The 22,024-nt window shown below is 47.5% G+C and overlaps 1 protein-coding gene across 1 annotated transcript in view; it reads left to right on the forward strand.

The window, feature by feature from the left end:
• The window catches only part of dnah2 (dynein, axonemal, heavy chain 2), a 186,475-nt gene that overhangs the window by 60,337 nt on the left and 104,114 nt on the right, over positions 1–22,024 (forward strand). Inside the window, exons 21-27 of the mRNA XM_030338322.1 lie at positions 1,544–1,705; positions 1,976–2,079; positions 3,836–3,992; positions 6,054–6,136; positions 19,002–19,182; positions 20,817–20,955; positions 21,701–21,918. Of these exons, the coding sequence (XP_030194182.1) occupies positions 1,544–1,705; positions 1,976–2,079; positions 3,836–3,992; positions 6,054–6,136; positions 19,002–19,182; positions 20,817–20,955; positions 21,701–21,918 (1,044 nt within the window). The remainder of the gene's footprint in view (positions 1–1,543; positions 1,706–1,975; positions 2,080–3,835; positions 3,993–6,053; positions 6,137–19,001; positions 19,183–20,816; positions 20,956–21,700; positions 21,919–22,024) is intronic.

A 22,024-nucleotide genomic window follows, 5' to 3' on the forward strand; every position in this document is an offset into this window, starting at 1 on the left:
TGCTAATCTCTTAAAATGCATTGTGTTGTAAAGAATATTAACTTTACTTCCTTTATTTTTCTTATTGGACCCTTTTATTCATCGCTGAGTTTATTCATCACTGAGTTTAATCATGACTGAGTTTTTTTATGACCCGTTTTTTGTGGTAATTCTTAGTACCTTGTATTTTACATGGTATGTTAAGCATTATCACATATTAGCTCCACCTTTAGCCTTTAAAAAACATTGGAAGTTTTCATAATTTTTTTTTGTCTAAGTCATCAATAAATTGTTTTGGAAAAGATCATTGAACCCGTTAAAAAAAAAGAGAACAGACCAACCAAACACAATAGTCATGCACATTTCTAAAGTATCTATTTTGTGGACCAGTTTTGACTGGTTGGGTTTATTTGTTGTGTGTAGCAGTCTGGCTTATCAAAGGATACATAAATGTATTATCCAAGGGTTTGCAAGGATTATATTCATGATGTCAATGCTGGCCTTGCAGCGGTGTGTTTTGTTTGTGTGTTTTTATGTTTGTAATCAGGTTTGTGTGGGATTGGTGGTTTGCATGTGAGTATGTGTTTTTGTTAGCGAGTGTGTCTGTAGTCCTTTTTCCATCAGATTTTATGTTATGAATTAACTCTTAAAGCGAATTAATTTGTAGCGACATAAGAAGCGCCTAAACGGTTTTCCATCGACAGAATGATTATAGCGAATTAAAATTGTGTCACAATGCCCCGTGTTGAAGCGCATTTTTCTGAACCGCTAGATGATTTTCCATCAACAATGCGCATGCGTGACATTCTATATCGCTTCAGCCGTTTTCCATTACTTTTATGTCGCTAGAACTTTCCCAAAACCACCTCTGCAGAGCGAATTAACTTAGTGCGACAAAATTGGCGTTAGAGCGATATAACCCTTTTTCCATCACATATGTCGCACTAACTTTTGATGCGCATCATTTTAAAGCGCATTATCTTTTTGATGGAAAAAGGACTTGTGCGTTTGTTAGTGTGTGTGTTTGTCGTGTCGGTGATTGTCTCTGTGTGCGAGTATGCATGTCTGTGCATGTGTATTTGTTAGTGTATGTTCACCTCCATGTGTAAGTGAGCATCATCACATCATTTACATTGAGTCATCAGGAGACACTGTTATCCCACGCGACTTGACAAGTTAGGCTGAGAATAGTCTCTCAAATCACTCTTTAGATGACTCATCTAAAGTTTGATGACAGTCAGACTCGGATTTCGGTGATGTTGCTGGAAGCCGGGATCTGTAACAGAGTAATTGGTAAACACAAGTTAAGCCTTAGTTAACAGTAAAAAAGAGACTGAAAAGTTTTTAAATCACCACTTTGCAGACTAGCCACCGTAGTAAGACACTTATTATAATCCTTCTTTAAAAAAAAAGCTTCTTCTACTTGCGCAAATCAGTTTCTCTTTGGCAGAATATCTCCTTAACAGAACCGGAAAGAAAGGTTTCCTTCCTGGGCTCGGTGCCGTCTTCTCCAATAAGTTCTGTTTCTTCAATCCATGTCTTTTTGTATCTCCTCCTCCGCCAGGACCTGGAGTCCCTGCAGCAGGTGTGGGAGGCTAGCCAGCAGTGGAGCTCCAACTGGAAGCAGTGGAAGACAGGAGCCTTCCTCTCCCTGCAGACCGAGACCATGGAGAGCACCGCCCAGGACATGTTCAAACACGTCACTAAGCTCAGCAGGGAACTCAAGGTCGGCCCACACACACACACACACACACACACACATACACGTCGGGACCCTTAGTATGGATCAACTGGCTTCACCTTGCGCCAGGATGCCTGCCGTAGGCAGCAGACATAAGGGAATCATACCCATTTCCTTTTGACAGGGAGTGGCCACAACACTGTCCCAATATTATCAATATCTTTAATAAACTTTCTGCTCATTTAAATGCGTGGATAAAAAACATACACACAACCCCCCACCAAAAAGAGACCTTAACTAACGTTGTGTCTACAGGACAAGAAGTGGGACATAGTGGAAAGTACCAGGAAAAACATTGAGCAGTTCAAGAGGACCATCCCTCTCATCACAGACCTGAAGAACCCTGCCCTGAGAGACAGGTGCTGTAACCCCCACCACATTGACCCTCAAACGGATGCTGTTTCACCTGGAGCAGGGGTTCTGGTTCTAGAAGCTTTTAAGACTCTTACGTTTTCTAATGATTTGGTGATTAATCACAGGGTTCTACACTGGGTTTTTTTTCATTTTTCAACAACCACACGTGTCACATTTTCTGAAAAAGGCTTTCTTCTTTCAGAGGAAAATGCATGTGGTTACATGAGCCAACTCATCGTATCGTGTGCAATATAACGTGAGCATGCTAATGCTAGCAAGAGTAATGAACCAGCACGACAAGTTTCAAGTCCCTGGGCCACTTTGAAGCAGACTGATTGATCGAATAATAAGACTAAAGGTTTTCTTTGATTGTGAGTTATGGTGCCCCCCTGTCGTCAAAACGGCACTTTACCTTTTGGAGACTTGCTTACGCACGGTTTCTATACATGTACCAAATTTGACAACTCAGAGTTGTTCTTCGGAATGGTTGTAGTCAGCGTTTCTTCCCAATTGACTTAATTAACACTGTGATGTCATTTTTTAGCAATAGACACAAAACTTAAAAAAAAAAAAAATCCACATTAACTTAAGGGAATGTCGTTGATGAGCACGTCACATTTTAGATCTCTGGGGTACTCTGAAGCAGACTTGTTATTGATGAATAATTATGGTACATCTGCATAATCCTATTCGCACATAACTCTGGCATATTTAAGAGAAATGCCGAAATAAAGGTAATAACTTAGGGTTGAGCATTATTAAGGAGCATGTTTTCAATTTCATTTTATTTGGGTTTATTTTTTCAATTTTTTTTTCAAGGTTTTCCAAACTTTAAAGGTACAGCAAAATCTTTTTTGCTGTACAGTTTCAGAATATGTGGGCAAACAGGGGTTGGGGCTGGGTGTGTGGTCGTTTAGGTCTGACCTCAAGTGATAGCGGCCCCTGTGGTCACAGTGGCCAAACCTTTGGGAGACCTCCTTACCTCCGGTTTACATATGTGTATTAAACGTCACATTGAGGAAATATTCCTGATTTTTATCAGGCTGAGAGAAAAAAAAAACCCCTACACCTCATTGGTAGTTAAAGTAGCCGCTGGGGGTGGGAACAGAGACGAAGCTGGTTGGGGTTAATCCTGTTAACCGTGAAGTAATGACTGTGTGTGCGCGACTGCGCGTGTCTGGTGGGTTAATGTGAAGTGTGGCTAAGGTACCCGGGTCTCCGAGGGGGTCGTGTAGTCGGAGGGGCGTCGCTGTGATTAAAACACGCGGGAGAAGAGCCAGAGGGTGACGGCTGGCACAGATTTCACAGCTCCGCCCACTCTCTCTCTCTCTCTCTCTCTCTCTCTCTCTCTCTCTCTCTCTCTCTCTCTCTCTCTCTCTCTCTCTCTCTCTCTCTCTCTCTCTCTCTCTCTCTCTCTCTCTCTCTCTCTCTCTCTCTCTCTCTATCTCTCTACCGCTCACTCTCTCCCCCGCTCTGCCGGCTGTCAGTTATGCCAGTCAGCGTCGCTAATGATCCTCCCTTTCACCCGTCACTCGAGGAGTGCCGCGACACATATGTTGCACGGCAGACATCTCAGTTACCATATAGGCGGTCCGAGCTGAGGACCCAGTTCTACACGCACACACACACACACACACGTGTGCAGACACACACACACACACACAAACACATACACACGGTGATGATGATGCTGATAATGGTGATGATGATGCCGAGGATGATGATGATGTTGGACCTGTTCTTCTGGGTTGTGTTCTGCAGGCACTGGAATGAGATCCGCCAGGAGCTGCAGTGCTCCGTGGAGCACACCAGCCCTGAGTTCACCCTGGAGAAGATGGTGTCCCTGGGCCTGGACCAGCACGCCGACAAGATCTCTGAAATCTGTGGAGCCGCCTGCAAGGAGCTCTCCATCGAACAGGTCCTCCCTCGCTCTCTGTTTATCTTTCTATCTGTTTTCACTTTATTTTTCTCTCTCTCTCTCTCTCTCTCTCTCTCTCTCTCTCTCTCTGTGTTTCGTTCTCTTTATTATTTTTCTCTCTCTTTAATTCTCTTATCTACCTGTCTCTCGTTCTGGCTCGCTATTTCTCTGCTTCTCTATCACTGTTTTCTCGCTCTCTGGATTCAATTAATTAAAGTTGAATTAATTGGCATTGAAATAAACGTTCACCATGCCAAAGCAAATGAGAATATAAATGACTTTATATATTTAACATTTCATTTAGAGTGTTATAAATTAAAAAAGATATACATCAAATAAATACAAAAACAATTATATAATGAAATATATAAAAAAATATGCAGAAACAGTTGGGTAGTTCTCTTTCTGTCTCTCTCTCTACCTCTGTCAGCCATGAAAACAAGGGGGAGACAGCTGTTGCAATGCAGATCAATCAGTGCTGAGCCATACCAGCTGCCTGCTACTCGCCCTATTTTCCTTTACCTTATGCATTTCCTTTCTGCACCTGCAGAGACAGGGAGTGGGAAGTCTTCCTCTCCCCTCCTCTTCTTTGAGGTTTACCTGCCGTTCCCCAGAGACATTATCCTCTTCCTTTCTTCACCTCCTCCTCCTTCCTTGGTACTGCGCCTCTCCCCCTTCCCTCCTTCACAGAACGTCACCACCTTCCATCTCTACCTTGTTCCTACGACCCCTTGGCTTGTCTTTCGGTGCAGTGCATCTTTCTCTCCTTCTCTTTCTCTTTCTTTTACTGTCTGTCTGTCTCTCTCTCTCTCCTTTGTTGGGCGTCTGAAATCTCATATGTTATGCTTTATTGGGTCAAAGGTCAATGATGGATATTATTGAATTTGCATTTACAAGGCTCCTCTGAAACCCTGCCGCAACATGCACGTTAGCTTGTGCATTCATGTTGTGTGGGTTAATGTGGGTATGCAGTTGTGTGTGTGTGTGTGTGTGTGTGTGTGTGTGTGTGTGTGTGTGTGTGTGTGTGTGTGTGTGTGTGTGTGTGTGTGTGTGTGTGTGAAAGTGAATCCTGCACCATCGCACACGTGAGGACCTCGGCCGGGTCCTCACAACGGACGGGCTGTGTGTGTTGGGGGGGGGGGGGGCATGATGAATGGCTGCCAGGTGTCACAGGGGTCCATGTGGTAATGATTGCAGGTAAAAGACCCTTACCCGACGGGGGGGGGGGGGGGGGGGAGGAGGGGGTCATGCGGAGGGCTAAGTCAGCCAGGCGGCAGCGGCGGCTCACAGGCTTAGCCTCGTAGCCCCTTCCTTTAGCCTCCAGCGGCCGCATTACCTCTCTCCCCCCCCACCCTCTCCATCTCCCAGGGCTGGAGGAGGTTTGCTACTCATGCAGGTTGGCAGGCTGGCAGGCGGTGGGGGAAATTGAGACAAGACTTAATTTCCTCCAGACAAGAACGGCGGGGGAGATGAGGGAGCCCGGTGGGGGTGTTTTAGAATTATGTAGTATGTGCTGCCTGCCTGATCCCTTCCTCCGGGTCTCCCCCCCCCTCCGACCAACCCCCCGACACCAACATCACCACTACCTCCATCTGAATCTCTCCAGTGTTGCTCAGCAGAGAGTCACGGGCGAGCTCCCGGAGGTTACATCTGTGTATGTTAAGCATGTCAAAAGCCTGGCTCACTCAAGAAGGTGTCTAGATCACATTGACCTTCCTCACACACCCACACGCACACACACAGACTGTCAAGCCCCCTGGTGTGGGGGGACTGCATAAGAGAGAGAGAGAGAGAGAGGGGGAGAGACATGACGCTCATTTATGAACGCTCTGCTGTGTGATGTGTGCAAAGTGCTCCGCTCAGCACCGAGATCAATGGCTTCCTGTACGGCGTCTAAGCCTCACGGAGAGTCATCTCTGCTGGGCCCTGGAAGAACAAAACAACCTCCACCCTCCCTGCTGCCTCACTCCCCATCACAGCCCACAGGTTGTTTTCCATCGTGCTGTGTTGTGTGCTCATGTGTCTGTGTACTCACCGTACCCTATGTCTTTGATCCATAAGGGTCTGGAGACCATCGCGAAAACATGGGGGGAGATGGTGCTGGACATCACTCCGTACAAGGACAAGGGTCATCACCAGCTCAGGTAAGGCCTGACGCTCCTGTCTGTGGGTGTTTGTGGCTGTGTGACGCTGTATATGCGTGTGTGGGTGGGTTGGTGTGGGTGAGTGTGTGCGTCTTGAGGTGAGAGGTCGACAGTCAAGAGATTGTACAGTAAAAGAGGTAGTTACACAGGTATAGTCAGCATTAGTGTTAAGGTGTGTGTGTATATGTGTGTGTGTGTGTGTTGGGTCGACAGGTGACACTGGATTAAGTCATAATTGATTAGGCTTGGCGGGGGAAGGTCAGGTGACCCGTGTGACCCCGTGGAACTGTCACAAACGTGAAAAGTGAGCCATAGGGGGCTGCTTTCCTGTGATCCACAGTATCCTGGTTAATCCCTTGTTGTCCTCTCTCTCTCTTACACAAAGCGTTTGTTAACACGCCAGAGCCCTCTGACGGCAAGGGGTGGGTTCTGTGGAGCGTAGGATCTGATCAGTGAGGGGAACCGAGCATCACGAAGCCTTACAGAGCACACCCGCCACTCAATACCCACCCGTATGGCACGGTCCACAAATAGATACCGCAGGAAAACACACACAAAGACACGCAAATAGATGAACTCATCCTGCTCTCTGTCGCTCTTTATCCCCTATCCCCTGGTTCTTCCTCCTCCCCTCACTTCTTTTTTCCCCCCTCGCTCTCGCTCCCTTTTTCGCTTCCTTCCCATCTCTGCCGTTCCGTCTCCTTGTATCTGTCGCTGTATCTCCCACTCTGCAGTGCTCTCACTCTCCCTCCATCCCCTCTTGCTCTCTCCCTTTCTCTATTGCTTCCCGTGTCTCTCTCCCTCTCTCTGTCCCCCTCTCTCTCCCCTTCTCTCCCCCTCTCTCTCTGTCACTCTCCTCTCTCTCTCTCTCTCTCTCTCTCTCTCTCTCTCTCTCTCTCTCTCTCTCTCTCTCTCTCTCTCCCTCTCCCTTTCTCCCTCTCCCTCTCTCCCTCTCTATCTCCGTCTTTCTCTCTTCTCTCGCTCACCACACAGCGTGCCAGGCCCTAGTCCCCCTCCCCGCCCCCACAGGAATTAATTTGAGAGCTAATTCCCATCAGAGGCACGGTCGCAGCACCCCATTGGCTGAATCATGGTCACAAACAGGGAAGGGCACGGGTGACTCCGCCCGCTGCCTCGTTAAGGCCTTGCCCTGCAGTCACACATTTGTCCTTAATTGGCAAGTTGTCCTAATTGACTTGCGCTAATTTATGGATTACATTATTTTTACCCCCCTTGCCTAATTGAGCCATAACTTTTTATGTGTTTCCCTCCTTCGTCCAGACAGAGGGTAATTTGTGTGGGAGAGCTGTTTGTGTGTGTCTGTGTGTGTGTGCGTGCGTGTGCCCTTTTGGGAGTATACTTAATATATGTGTATGTGCACTACATTTATATGTGCCTGTGTGTTCACCTAGCTCCTTGGGCACATGCATACTCCTGTGTGTGTGTGTGTGTGTGTGTGTGTGTGTGTGTGTGTGTGTGTGTGTGTGTGTGTGTGTGTGTGTGTGTGTGTGTGTGTGTGTGTGTGTGTGTGCATTAAGCATGCATGTGTTTATGTATGTTGTGTGTTGCGCAAGCTCTGCACCATCACACTCACTTTCGCGGAGCATCCATATTGGGCAGAGAGCCAATAAATGCAGCTCGGAGGCAAACATCGGCGACACCTGAGGCAGAAGCAAAACAATGCCTGCTTCTATTCCTCAAGTTTATGGAGTGGATAATCCACCCTCTCCCTCCACCTGAATCACCGCCCCTCTCCTACCATCACCATGAGGGTTTTATAGCACAGCACCCCCGAACATGAGTCTGGATGGGGGAGAGAGAGAGAGAGCGAGTGAGACTGTTATACTTAGGGGACATGATAGTGCAGTCATAGCGAGGGTGTGCCACTCCCAGCTAAAAGGTACTGGCTTCCATCCCCTATGTCCAGTAGGAATCCTTGAGCAAGATGCCCAAACCCCTTCTCTACTCTACCCCCCCCTTTGATGTCTTGGTTGACGTAAAGTGTTTGTGTTTGATCTAAGGGGTTCTGCCTGAATGCATTGCCCATCTTTCCCAGATGAATCCAGTCTGTGTGGTTCCTTTCTGTGTGTGTGTGTGTACATGGTAAATCATGTATCTGCGTTGACCGATCGCACGGCATTTAGGAAACAAACGGAGGATGAAAGAAAGGGTTTAGTTGTTTTTCCTGCTGCGGCTAGCATTGTGGATAGGCCCTAGGCGCTGGCTCGTCTGCATCTCAACACGTTAGAGTTGGTTTATACGCCCGGGTATGCCATGCTATGGCCAAGGTGGAATGCTAAATAATGAGCGGTGTGAATTTTTAATTCCCCCCCCCCCCCCCCCCCACCACCACCAGTGTTCTGCTGTGGCTGGCTTGAAGTGCAGTGGATTATGTTTGTTCCTATAAATTGATTTTGTTACCGTTACTACAGATGTTTATGTGCCTGGCTGCTTATGAATAATAATTGATGTTTGAGTATTTATGTTTGAATCTTATGTCTATGATTCTGATGGTGCACTTGTTTATTTTCGTGTTTAAGTCGGACCAGGAATGATGGATTTGGCCATCTAGCCATAGGGAGATTTTCCAGCTGTTTGTGTTCATATGTGTGCGTGTGTGTGCGTGTGCGTGTGCGTGTGTTTATGCATCTATGCAGTTCACTGAATTCAAAATAACATGAAATAACAAACTGGTAGAGTACTCAGTCATGATCGCTGTATGTCTCTGCTTTTTCCTGCATGTCTCGTAGTCTCATGTTTTTTTCATGTGTGCGTAAATACCAAATCTCTATGACTTCTGTTCACTTCCAGAGTTTGTACTTCATAAGCGCTGCGCGAGAGAGAGGAGTTTGTGTGTGTGTGCGTGCATTTGTGCGTGCGTGTGTGTGTGGTCCCCCTCCCCTCCCCACCTTGTTTTCACATTAACCTCAGGAAGAAGGAATGGAGACACAAACCAGTAGATAATGGGAGAGACAGGGATAAACACTTAGTCTGTCCTACCCTCCACAGGTTGAACTAACGCTAACTTCCCTCTCTTGTCTGTTCTCTAACTCATCTCTTATTCACTGAATGTTGAAAAGTCATCAACGTTTTTTCCCGCAATCAAAGTTTTGGATCACGGACACGTGATGATACAGGTACATACTAGGTTACTTGTATGTCTTTTATTGCTTTTATCCAAAGCGACTTACATTCCAGGGAATACATTATTTTTAGTAGGGATTAGTGCATGTAGCCCAGGATTGCTTCTGGATGTGATGTGAAAATAACCCGTTGGCTCGGGGATGAATGTTACCCTAGGTCTGTCTGGGACAGGGTTCATTTAGAGATGTTCTTTAATTATCCCCTGAAAACTAGGGCCCGACCGATTTATCGGCCTGCCGATTTAATCGGCCGATTATAGCCTTTTTGAAAATAATCGGCATCGGCCAAAAAGACGCAGATTACAACCGATTATTATTATTATTATTATTTATTTATTTTTTTTTAAATGTTATTGCGATTAGTATCCTGCAGATTGCGCTCCTACTCTTCTTGCTAACTAACAACTCTAGCTGGAGTAAAAAAGAGGAGATTGAATTTTACCGTACAACATGAAAGCACGCTCGCTCAGGCAGCTGCGCGCTCACCTCACCAATGTACACAAGACGCGTTGTTTGAGCATGTTGTGCCTGTTTTTCTTTAGGTCCCAGGCCATGTTAATTTGTTATACTGTAGACTCTAACGGTGTGACCATACTGCTCAGCACGCACGTGTTAGTCACTGCTCACGAGCGCAGCACATTGGGAGTTAGTTATTTATTTTACATTTTACATTACACTCATTTTTGACTGTAAATGTATTCTAAAACCCTCAAAGGTTCTGCATTCAATTCACATATTCGTCAAAAGTGTTTAAAGTATATTTAAGGTATCAAAAACTACGTTTTATATGCTTTTTTTTTTTTTTTTTTTTTTTTTTTTTTTTTTAATCGGCCGATTAAATCGTAATCGTAATTTTTCTCTGAAAAAAATCGGCATCGGCATCGGCACTCAAAAATCAATATCGGTCGGGCACTACTGAAAACATCAACCAGTATTGATGAAGGAGATAGAGGACATGTGTCTGACGTGTTACTAAAATTGTCGACCACGAGCAGAACCAGCAACATGCGTAACACCCTGTAGAGGTGGGTAATACTACCCTGAAAGGGGTAGTGAGTTGTAGAGAGTGAATGAGTGTAAGACAGGGTGGCAGAGAAGAGGCGGGAGCATGAAAAGAAGCTTACTAATGGTTTCCTGTCCCTTTTGTGTGTCACTCGCCCCTCCCTCGCTGTTTTTGGAGAGAGGTTCAGATTTGGCACCATGGCCCTCACTTTCTCTCTCGTTCGCTACCTTCTATGTTTCCCTCCCTTTCTCCCTCTCGCTCTCTTTACCTCATCCACTCACTCGTCATTCTCTTATCGTCTCTCTCTCTGTCCTCTCAGTCTCCTATTGCTTTGTGTAGTCTCTCTCCCTCTCTCTGTACTAAATCACCGTCCTTGTTACCACCAGCCATTTTGTTCAGAAGAAGGAGGGGAGAAATTATTTCCATTATTTCCTTTCCCCTTATTTCGCCTTTTTTTGCTCTCAAACACAACACAACACCAGCCTCCCTTTCTCTCTCTCTCTCTCTCTCTCTCTCTCTCTCTCTCTCTCTCTCTCTCTCTCTCTCTCTCTCTCTCTCTCTCTCTCTCTTCCATCGACGGAACTAGGCAAACAGACGTGAAAAGTCGATACTGGAGAGAGCGGCAGAGAGATGGAGAGAGAGGGTATATGGGAGTGACAGGGGAGGATGGAGAGGAAGAGAGGGTAGAGTGAGAGGGAAAAGAGAGAGGGAGAGACACACACAAACAGGGACACCTCCGTTTACTACAAAAAAATCGGGTAGGAAGGGAGGTATGGCATCCTGGTCGATATCTCCGCTCGCTGGTTGCCTCTTGCTCCTGGAGCCTCCTGGTACTCTTGCAGGCTGCCACCGGGGGAAGGGGTGAGGGGAACTGAAGCAATTCCAAATGATTGTGTCTTTCAATAACGGATGGCTAGCGTCAGGCCCGGCTGGGGTGATTAATGGAGATACCAGGCATGATATGAGTAGGACACGCAGGAAGACATCCCACACACACACACACACCGGCCAGGGATCATCTGTATGTGTATGTGTGTGTTCCCTGTCCATGCAGTAAGTAATGGGGATTATTGAAGCGACTAAAGAATCATCGCTCCTTGCAATGAAGGGTATTTTCTGTGTGTGTGTGTGAGTGTGTGTTTGTGTGTGTGTGTTTGGGGCCTCCTGTAGGTCTGTAAGCAGAAGTGTGAGCCACCACACAGCTGCATCCCTGGCTAGCCTTTTTTACAATAACGGCGGGCACAAATCACCTGAAATTACCACGCTAGCCGGAGCCATTCATCCCTCACTGTCCCTCGCCTCGGCTGTCTCTCTCTCACACACACACACACACACACACACACACACACACACACACACACACACACACACACACACACACACACACACACACACACACACACTCACTCTCCCTTTATGAAGACAAATCCCTGTGACCACTCTTACGCTGTTTGTGATGAAATCCGCAATCATGGCAGATCAAAAACACAACGTACCAACAACAGTTTTTGCTGTTGTTGGTACGGGGTTTGTTTGACACACCCACAAGCGTGTTTTCTGCCATTGTGCTCCGTAAACATACACTTACCCACACTCGCACACACTCCACGCCGTCTTCCTTCGCTGTGCCCGGGAACCCATGTGCATGCATGCGCTCTATCTTCCCGTCTAATCTTTTCTCCAACTGCACTCCAAATGACTCCCTGGGGAACCATCGCTGACAAAACAATTGCCTGGCATGTTCGCTCATGTACCCACACACACATGGGGAAATGGTGGCGGCAGGACGTGCGCGCACACACACACACACACACACACACACACACACACACACACACACACACACACACACACACACACACACACACACACACACACACACACACACACACACACACACACGCGCACACACACACACACACCTCTGTCTCTCTCGCTCTCTCTGTTTCTCTTTTTGATGCCTAGTCCCCGATGAGCTTGATAGCTGGTTGTAATAGTCGTTGTGAGAGGCACCATCCCCCATCTCCTTTATTGCATCAGCTGCTATGCTTTCTGTCTGTCTGTCTCTGTGTGTGTCTGTCTCTCTCTGTCTGTCTGTCAGTCTGTCTAACCACTATCTTCATGGATTTCTGTCGGCCTGTCTCTTTCTACCTGTATGTCATATCATCTATCTGTCTCTCTATCGATCTATGTCTGTCTATCCATCTGTGTGTGTTTATCCATCTGTCCGTGGGTCTGTCTCTCTTTAACCCTGAACACGTCTGACCATCTCTTTACTATTTTTCGATACATCTATCTGTCTGTTTCCCTGTCCGTCTGCCTACCTGTCTGTCTCCATATAAGTCTGTCCTAATGTGACCCTGTTGCTGTCTCCTTCTCTGCATGAGAGGCAGGGTACGTGGCGAGGGCACTGTGGGAAAACAGGAAGTAGGAACTATAACTTTAACCAAGGCTGTGGCTGTCTGCTGAATTATGGCCATTGATTTGTGTCTTTATTATATCTTCAGCAGTGGCCGTTCCTCACTCACCGGGAACACAGGCCCCACGGCACACTGTAGCTCAACACTGCCATCCAGTGGTCACCTCCAGTATCTCCCCAACACGCTTGCTTTCTCTCTTTCTCTTTCTCTCTCTTGCGGTCTCTCTCACATACTCTCTCCATCTCACTCGTTCTCCCTCTCTCTCACTTGGAACAGGCTCTGGTTTCATGGTCCCCCTCAACACCACCTTGATATCTTGGTGTCTTCTCATGATGAGGGTCGTTCTGTGGCAAACTATCAGCCTATGGGCCTATCCTTACGAGTATATATCCCCATCTATGGCTCTACATGGATTCACGAATGTAAGCCAGAGAGGCAGCCCCTTAAACAGGAGGTCTCTTGAATTAAGCTTGAAAGTATCTCAAGCCCTAACCGCTCCTGTGTGACTGCACTTTACAGTAGGTACTCTTAATCTCTCACGCTCTCCTTCCCGCCCTCTCTCGTCCCAAGCTATGGCTCGGGGCAACAGCAAGGGAGAGGGAGATGAATGGGCCAGAAATGCAGCTGGCCATCTGCTGCACATTAGAATAAGTCCTGGGGCCTGGCTCAATGAGAGGCCCCAGCCAGGGCCGCTGATTGTACAGTGAGTAGGTAGGCTGTACTAGTAGTCCAACGCTGGCCCCTACAGTCGGCACACAGGGGAGGAAGCCTGTTCAGCCAAACCCCCTCTCAAATGTTCCTGATTTGTGGATGATTGTAAAAGGTAGAAGGGATTGCATAGTCTAAAACACAAACAAAACATTTACATTCTGTAGACTATATGCATATGCTGGTTCTACACATATGTGTCTGCATAATATGTGTTGCTGTTTCTTTACACGCATTTTTACATTTTGCGATGGGCCAGGGGCTTTGGGTGGGGGTACCACCAGCGTGACGACTCTCAGCCAATTGGAAGCAGCCGCGCTGCTGCTAATGCAAAGCATGCCGCAGCTCCCAAGCAAAACTCGGCAACCGCGATGGTAGAAAAGATGGCTATCTCTGGAGCTAACACAGGCCTCTCCAGCAACAGACTGGCTGCCAAGCGATCGGGGAATGACAAGAAACAAAATAATAATAATAATAGTACAACAAAGCTAACCGGAGAAAGACCCAGAGGCCCGATATCCATCTCTCCTGCCTTCATCACACTTGGCCGGGCGACAGACAATGTAAACAAACAACTCACGCAGAGCGATGCTAACACTTTCTCCCACCATTGGATTGCCGAGTGAACATATAACACAAAACAACATCACGTAAACAGGCTAAAGCCGAGCAATGTGCCATCCCAGCGGTCCAACATCAAATCCATTGTTTCCCTGCCCGTGTTTTTTTCTCAAAGCCAGGGTAGCTCTCTGCGCTGCGTAGACAACAAGTTGGAAAACAAACAAAACAAAAAAATAAGGAATGGCCCGTTTCCGTATGACCGGAGCATCGCCCTGAACAATCAAACATGACATGACATTATTTTTTTCTTTATTCCTTTTTACTGGATTTGGTTAACCTCCCAGCAGTTGACACGATTATACCTACGCACGCACACACACATACACACACGCATGCACACAAAAATGGGGTCTGAGCGCATGGATGTCACAGGCATTACAACTGGATCCACTCACTGGCAAGGAGCTCTGGACCAAGAAGGGGAGGTAGAGGGAGTGAGGGGCCGGGTTGGGGGGGTTGAATACAGTTTTTGAAGGCCCTGCAGGTCACACACTTAAAGAAAGGCACAGGGGCAAACCCTAGCATAACATGGGTTACCAACACACACACACGCATTTATCACACACACACATGCACACACACACACAAATGCTCATCACACACACACGCACACACACTGTGCGCTCAACGGAACATACATTCTCATATATCGCAGATGCTGTCAAATGCTCTCATAGCCCTCGGAGGCATAGCGCACAAATACATCCAGTGGTGTAAACACAGTGCGGCCGCGCGGACATGGTCCTAATTATCCACCACATTTTTCTCCTGATTTCTAACCGGGGCCAGACTGGCAACTCCTTGAGAAATGGGGAAGGGTTTTTCGTTGGAACAATTGCGTGTTTGTGCATTTCGCCGGGCGTTCATTCGCTGCTCTGTAGCCCGCTGTCTTTCTGCTGGAGCAGCACACTGTGTTCGACATTTATCCACTCTCAATCGTTTTCCTTTTATAAGTATGCAGTGTGGGTGTGTGTGTATTGTGTGTGGGTAATGTGTTTGTGTGTGTTTGTGTAATGGGTGTGAGTGAGTGGATGCGCTGGCAGTGTTTTATTATTTGCTCGTATCTCACCTGTTCTTTGTGCCGCAAGAAACCCTCCAGAGCATCAACACACGGTGCACATGTGCCCTCGGGCACACACACAAACACAGACGCGCACACACACACACAAACACACACACACACTCACACACACAGCGTTTAGTAAAGCTGCTGCCACACATGACTGTATGAAAAGATACGGCATTGTGAAAAACAAAACTCCAGGACCCACTCTGGTGGAAACAAGTCATGGTGCACACACACACAGTGGACTCCATGATGTGGGAGGGGGGAGGGGAGATGCTCGGGTCACTATGCAGCGAGAGCAGTCAGCGATTCAAACGCACCTAATAGGGCCGCATTCATGCGAGACGTTTCTACCTACGCTTTACTGTGGTGGAAAAAGTCATGCAAGCACGCAGGGTTGTATGTGTGTAGTTTGGGTGTTGGCGTGGGAGTGTGTGTCTCTGTGTGTGTGTTTGTAAGCCCAGTTGGCCCAGGCATCCATGGTTGTGTGCCACTCTAAATCCCCAAATATGCCTGTGTGTAGGTGCACAGATGAGGGTGTGTGTGAAGGTGGGTGTGCAAATGCGTGTGCGTGTCGGTAGATATGCCTGGCAGATCAAGCCAACACAAAATGTGTGTGTGCAGGGAGAGTGAGTGTGTATGGGGTCACTGCTTTGTGGTCCAAGCGCTTACAGTCGTCGGCCCGGACAGCTAATGAAAAGCTTGTGTTTCGGTGTGTGTGTATTTGTGTGTGCGTGTGTGTGTTTGTGCTAATGAGCGTTTGTATGCGTTTACATGAAGTTGATTGAAAATTGAATAAGCACATATTTTCATATCATAACAATGGTTCTCACGCGTGCCACATATGTCTGTGAGTGTATGTGTCCCCATGTGTGTGAGTTTTTTCCTGTCGGTGTTTGTGTGTGTTAGGAGCAGGTCAGCAGTTTAGATGCCTTGGCCATCGTGCTCTTTGCGTGATAATAATGTAGGTCAATCCTCTGCTTTCTGTTGTAAACATCCAGAGCCCCTACTTCCAGACCAGTACTGCTTAAGCACTAATACCTCCGTCTGTGTGTGTGTGTGTGTGTGTATGTGTGTGTGTGTGTGTGTGTGTGTGTGTGTGTGTGTGTGTGTGTGTGTGTGTGTTTGTGTGTAACCTGACATGGGTCAATGGTTACCTATAGATGCTTAAGGTCGGCCCATATGTTTTGTCTGTGTGCTGAGTCAGAACGTTATGTCAGTATGGATAAACACAGTGGGTTTGTTTGTGTGTGTGTGTGTGTGTGTGTTTGTGTGTGTGTTTGTGTGTGGTGTGGGTACATGTGTGTTTGTGTGGCTTTGCTCCCTTCACACGGAACGCTAATCTCATCCAATTACTCGCTTAAGGTGTAAATCCTTACTGTGGGAATATGTTGTAGGCGTCCACTTTGCATTGTGCTGTCCCTTGCACAGTGTGTGTGTGTGTGTGTGTGTGTGTGTGTGTGTGTGTGTGTGTGTGTGTGTGTGTGTGTGTGTGTGTGTATTTGTGTATGTATGTGTGTACGGTGAATGTGGCTGGCCGATGAACCGTACCACATTGAAGTGGTCCGGAGCCTCCAGCAGCAGAGGGAGAGAGAGTGGGAGAGGGGGAGAGTGAGAGAGAGAGAGAGAGAGAGAGAGAGGGAGAGAGAGAGGGAGAGAGGGAGAGAGAGAGAGAGAGAGAGAGAGAGAGAGAGAGAGAGAGAGAGAGAGAGAGAGAGAGAGAGAGAGAGAGGCTGGAGAGTTTGCCACTCCCTTCAAACTAGAGGTCAAGTACCACATTTCGTCTCCCCGTCAGTCCCTTCATGCCTCCATTTTCCCTCCTTTTTATTCATTTATGCCCATTTCCCTGAACTCTTCCTCTCTTCACTCGTTACGGCAGATGGCACCGAATCACCCACCCACCCTCGGCCCGACCCCACCCCCCTTACCGAGACGTCCGTGCACTTTACATACTGATGTGCACACACACACACACTGTCCTGTTCCGCTAGCGTCTCTCACTGTGTTTCACTCTAACACACAAATCCCACCATTTGGAAACTGAGAGGGCAATAACACTCAATCACTGGGATAAGAATGATGCACACCCATGTACACAAACACAGACACACACACACACAGGCACACCTACACATACACACACATAGACACACCCACACACACACACACACACACACACACACACACACACACACAGAAAGGGCCCTACCTGTGTGTCTTCTGTACTCTGAGATGTATTGTTTAGGTAAATGAGGCTGCCGAACTGCAGCAGGGGAATCAGCATGAATAAGAACCTGCATGTATTACCCCATTACTCTCTCCCTCTCTGTCTCCCGCGCTCTGTCTCTCTGGCTCACTTCCCCTCTCCCTCATCTGGCTCTTTCTCTCTCTCTCCCTTGCTCTCTGTCGATCACCTTCACTCTTTTTCGCTCTCTCAAAGTCTCTCGCCCTGGCTCTCTCTCTCTCTCTCACTCTCTCTATTTCGCTCGCACTCGCGCTTTCGCTCTCTCGCTCTCTCTCTGATCTAGCTTCCTTCCTCTCTCTGCATGGCTCTCTGTCTCTCGCCTGGCACACAAAGTCCTTGAGGGCTCAAATTGCCATTGGGAGCCCAGGTTATTAATATGTGGTCAGTGTGTGTGTCTCAGGTTCAATGCGAGGTAACAGGGGGCTCATGTCCTTAGAGTGCTCATAAACACATACTGTGTGCAGTGTGTGTTTGTGCATGCATCAGATTATGAGTAGGAGACAGTTTGTTTGGGAGAGAATAAGTAAGAGTGTGTGATAGAGAAACTATCAGTGAAAGGTATCACACAAAAAAAAAAAAAATAGGTGTCTAAGATCATTTCCTAAATCAGAGGGAGAGAGAGGTTAAGGGAGATAGCATGAGGCCATGTGTGTGGCTCAATCAGACCAGACCCTGGCAGGACCTGTAATTAGACAGAGTGGAGCAGCACTCCAACCTGTGGTGCATGTGTGCATGCACATGGCCTTGCTCTCTCCGTGTATTTCAACCCAACCCATCATCTCACATGCACCGTTTTTTTCTTTGTTACCCCCCTGTCCTTTTACTGCATCCATGCCTACTGAGTGTTTGTGTGCGCGTGTGTGTGAGCGTTGGTGTGTGTGTTTGTGTGTGTGTTTGTGATTATGCCCTTGCGTGTTCGTCAGGTGTCACCCAGCCTCTTCTGATCCTCACGGAAGGCTGCCTTTGTGGTTGGCATGGCGACAGCCGCAGTGCCGCACAGAGACTGCTGCCATGGCAACCGGGCACGCTAAGCAGGGGGGCAGAAGACCAGCGCTGCTTCACTTCGCCCTCCTGTCCCCCCTCCTGTGTCGTGTGCGTTTGTGTGTGTTGGTGTGTGTGCGTGTGCCGTTTGTTGTCCTTTAAGTATATATGTGTTCTCCCTACACAGCGTCTGAGTTCTCTGTTAGGATGTCACCTTCAGTGTATACACGTTGGGAAGTTTGTGTGTGTGTCTCTCTGTTTTATTTAGGTATTTCTGCAGGTACTGCCCCGCATTGTGAAGACAATTAATCCAAGCATACATACTGAAACACGCAGACACACACACAAGCCTACACATTCTTTTCTGTGGCCCCCATGTTGTAAGCAAGCCACCTGCAGTATTGTGTGCCTGTGTCAATTGTGTGTTTGTCTGTGTGCATCGGTGTAAGAAAAACACATCTGTATTTATAATGAATGGGGCAAACAGTTAACATATCGAGAGGAACTCAACCCCTTAACAGGTGCACACTTTATTTCTCTCTCTCTCTCTCTCTCTCTCTCTCTCTCTCTCTCTCTCTCTTTCTCTCTCCCTCTCTCTCTCTCTCTCTCTCTCTCTCTCTCTCTCTCTCTCTCTCTCTCTCTCTCTCTCTCTCTCTCTCTCTCTCCGTCCCATCCCAGCACTACGGAGGAGCTCTTCCAGGCCCTGGAGGACAACCAGGTCAGCCTGTCCACCATGAAGGCGTCTCGCTTCGTGAGGGCCTTCGACCAGGAAGTGGACCGCTGGGAGCGCTGCCTGTCTCTGGTGATGGAGGTCACCGAGATGGTGCTCACCGTGCAGAGGCAGTGGATGTACCTGGAAGTAGGCGCTGTCATCTTGTCTCTCTTCTGACGGGCTCTCTGTTTCTGCTCTTCCTTTTCTACTCTTCCTCTGCCTTCTTCTTCTTCTTCTTCTTCTTCTTCTTCTTCTTCTTCTTCTTCTTCTTCTTCTTCTTCTTCTTCTTCTTGTGTTTGGATTAATTTAGTAGGGAAAACGGCAAACCTGTATTCACCAGTATTCACTTTCAAATATCAAATTATTTGTAAATCATTATGAAATAATTTTAGTAAAGTTAAAGTGAAGGTATCTTAAAGTTTGTTTCATTTGAGAACGATCCACAAGGAAATGTGTTTACTTTTTCCATTAATGTCAGTCAACATTGTAAACTGTCTTGTATGTACGGTTTAGATGGTTAGTTCTGTCATTGATTATTAGGAGGAATGCATGAGTTCATAGACCCGCACTACTCCCTCCCTCCTTCATATACGCTGGAAGAAAAAAAACACCAAGATCCTGAGATCAATTAACGTAAACCACATTGGCCACAGTTTGGCTCACACAGTTTGGCACCACAAACGGCAACATGTATGCATTTGCTATGCTCGTAAATGTCTATGGTTACTCTTTGGCACTATGACCCGTTGTTGTGTAATAAGCGAACAGTGAAAATGTGTATCTGTCTTTTAGTTTTTACATACAGGGAAATATACAGCAGGTCAGTCGGTCATGAGAGGAGGGGCATACATGGAGAAATGAGACGGAAAGGGGGGAAGGGGAGGAGAGGACAGGGAAGAAGAGGGATAAGGGTAGAGGAGGGGAAGCGAGATAAGGTTGCAGGTCACACTTAGAAAGTGGTATCAGAGTTTGGTGTACTGCAGAAACAGAGTGTGTGTGTTCTCCTTTTGTCCATCACACACGGTGCAAGACGTGGTTACAGGGGTCAGGGAGGGCGGAGTTGAACTGAGAGCGCCCCGACCCAACATTAAGTATCCCACATTACGGGGCCACAGCAAGCTGTCTCCGACAACATTGGATCACTTTGGGCTTGTTTGGATGATTCTGTGTAGACAGGGCGCGGGCGCTCTCTGTTTGAGTAGTATTCTGCCGGGTACGGCGGCTAGAGCTGTTACTGTTGTTCTTCTTCTTGTGTCGGTGGATGCAAAAAAAACAACACCTGGAGCAGGTTAGCGGGTTAGCATCTGAACTGGCACTGTCTGGTCTTAACTGCCTCTCTACCATCTGGTCTCCCTTTTATTTCTCTCCTCTATCTCTCTCTCTATCTATTGCCCACATTCTCACTCTTCCTATCTTGCTCTATCTACCCTGGTTCCTTCCTAACTTCTATATCAATTATTATTCTCTCCCTCACAATCTCCATCCCTCTCTGCCTCTCTCTCTCTCTCTCTCTCTCTCTCTCTCTCTCTCCCTCCCTCCCTCCCTCCCTCCCTCCCTCCCTCCCTCCCTCCCTCTCTCGCTCGCTCGCTCGCTCGCTCGCTCGCTCGCTCGCTCTCTCTCTCTCTCTCTCTCTCTCTCTCGCTCTCTTTCTCTCTCTCTCTCTCTCTCTCTCTCTCTCTCTCTCTCTCTCTCTCTCTCTCTCTCTCTCTCTCTCTCTCTCTCTCTCTCTCTCTCTCTCTCTCTCTCTCTCTCTCTCTCTCTCTTCAACGTCTGTGATCCAGAACATCTTCATGGGGGAGGACATCAGAAAGCAGTTGCCTTGTGAATCCAAAGACTTCGACGACATCAACTCCAGCTGGAAGTGCATCATGGACCGGCTCCACAAGGACAACAATGCCCTGAGAGGCACCGGTCACCCTGGTACTGTTACACCACCACTAGTACTACCCTGGTACTGTTACACCACCACTAGTACTACCCTGGTACTGTTACACCACCACTAGTACTACCCTGGTACTGTTACACCACCACTAGTACTACCCTGGTACTGTTACACCACCACTAGTACTACCCTGGTACTGTTACACCACCACTAGTACTACCCTGGTACAGTTACACCACCACTAGTACTACCCTGGTACAGTTACACCACTACTAGTACTACCCTGGTACTGTTACACCACCACTAGTACTACCCTGGTACTGTTACACCTCCACTAGTACTACCCTGGTACAATACACCATCACCCTAGTACTGTTACACCACCACTAGTACTACCCTGGTACTGTTACACCACCACTAGTACTACCCTGGTACAATACACCACCAAAACACCATCTTTAGCTCAACGACCTCACACTCATAAAGCAAAACTGCCACTGTCTGTATAATCGCTAGTTTTTAAATAATAAAATAAAAACCTTTTTGGCCCATTGAAGCTGAATCTGATGAAATCCAGAGTGTGTGAGGCTCCAATGACCACAATTTCCCTAAGATGAAGCCATGTTATGAGTGTACCATATGTACGAATGAAACGTTAACAAAACCTCATATCGTTACACGTTTACAGACAGCAGCCAGTCAGAGTCTTGGACCGTGTCACTGTGGTGTTGTAAATAGTGTAGAGTTACAGTTAACTTCCATCCGTCCGTCTGTCTGCCTCAGGCCTGCAGGAGAAGTTGGTGGAGATGAACGTGAAGCTGGAGGAGATCCAGCGGGCGCTGGACATGTACCTGGAGACCAAGCGGCAGGTGTTCCCCAGGTTCTACTTCCTGTCCAACGACGACCTGCTGGAGATCCTGGGGCAGTCGCGCAACCCTACCGCCGTGCAGCCCCACCTCAAGAAGTGCTTCGATAACATAACCAGACTGCAGATCGCTAAGGTGCACACACACAGAGACAAATGCACGCACCCACGCATGATCTCACACAAACACACACACAACTGTGGAGAATGACAATAAACTGACAGAGAGATCAGGAGAATGA

Source organism: Gadus morhua, chromosome 17, assembly GCF_902167405.1.
Source record: "Gadus morhua chromosome 17, gadMor3.0, whole genome shotgun sequence".
NCBI lineage: Eukaryota > Metazoa > Chordata > Actinopteri > Gadiformes > Gadidae > Gadus > Gadus morhua.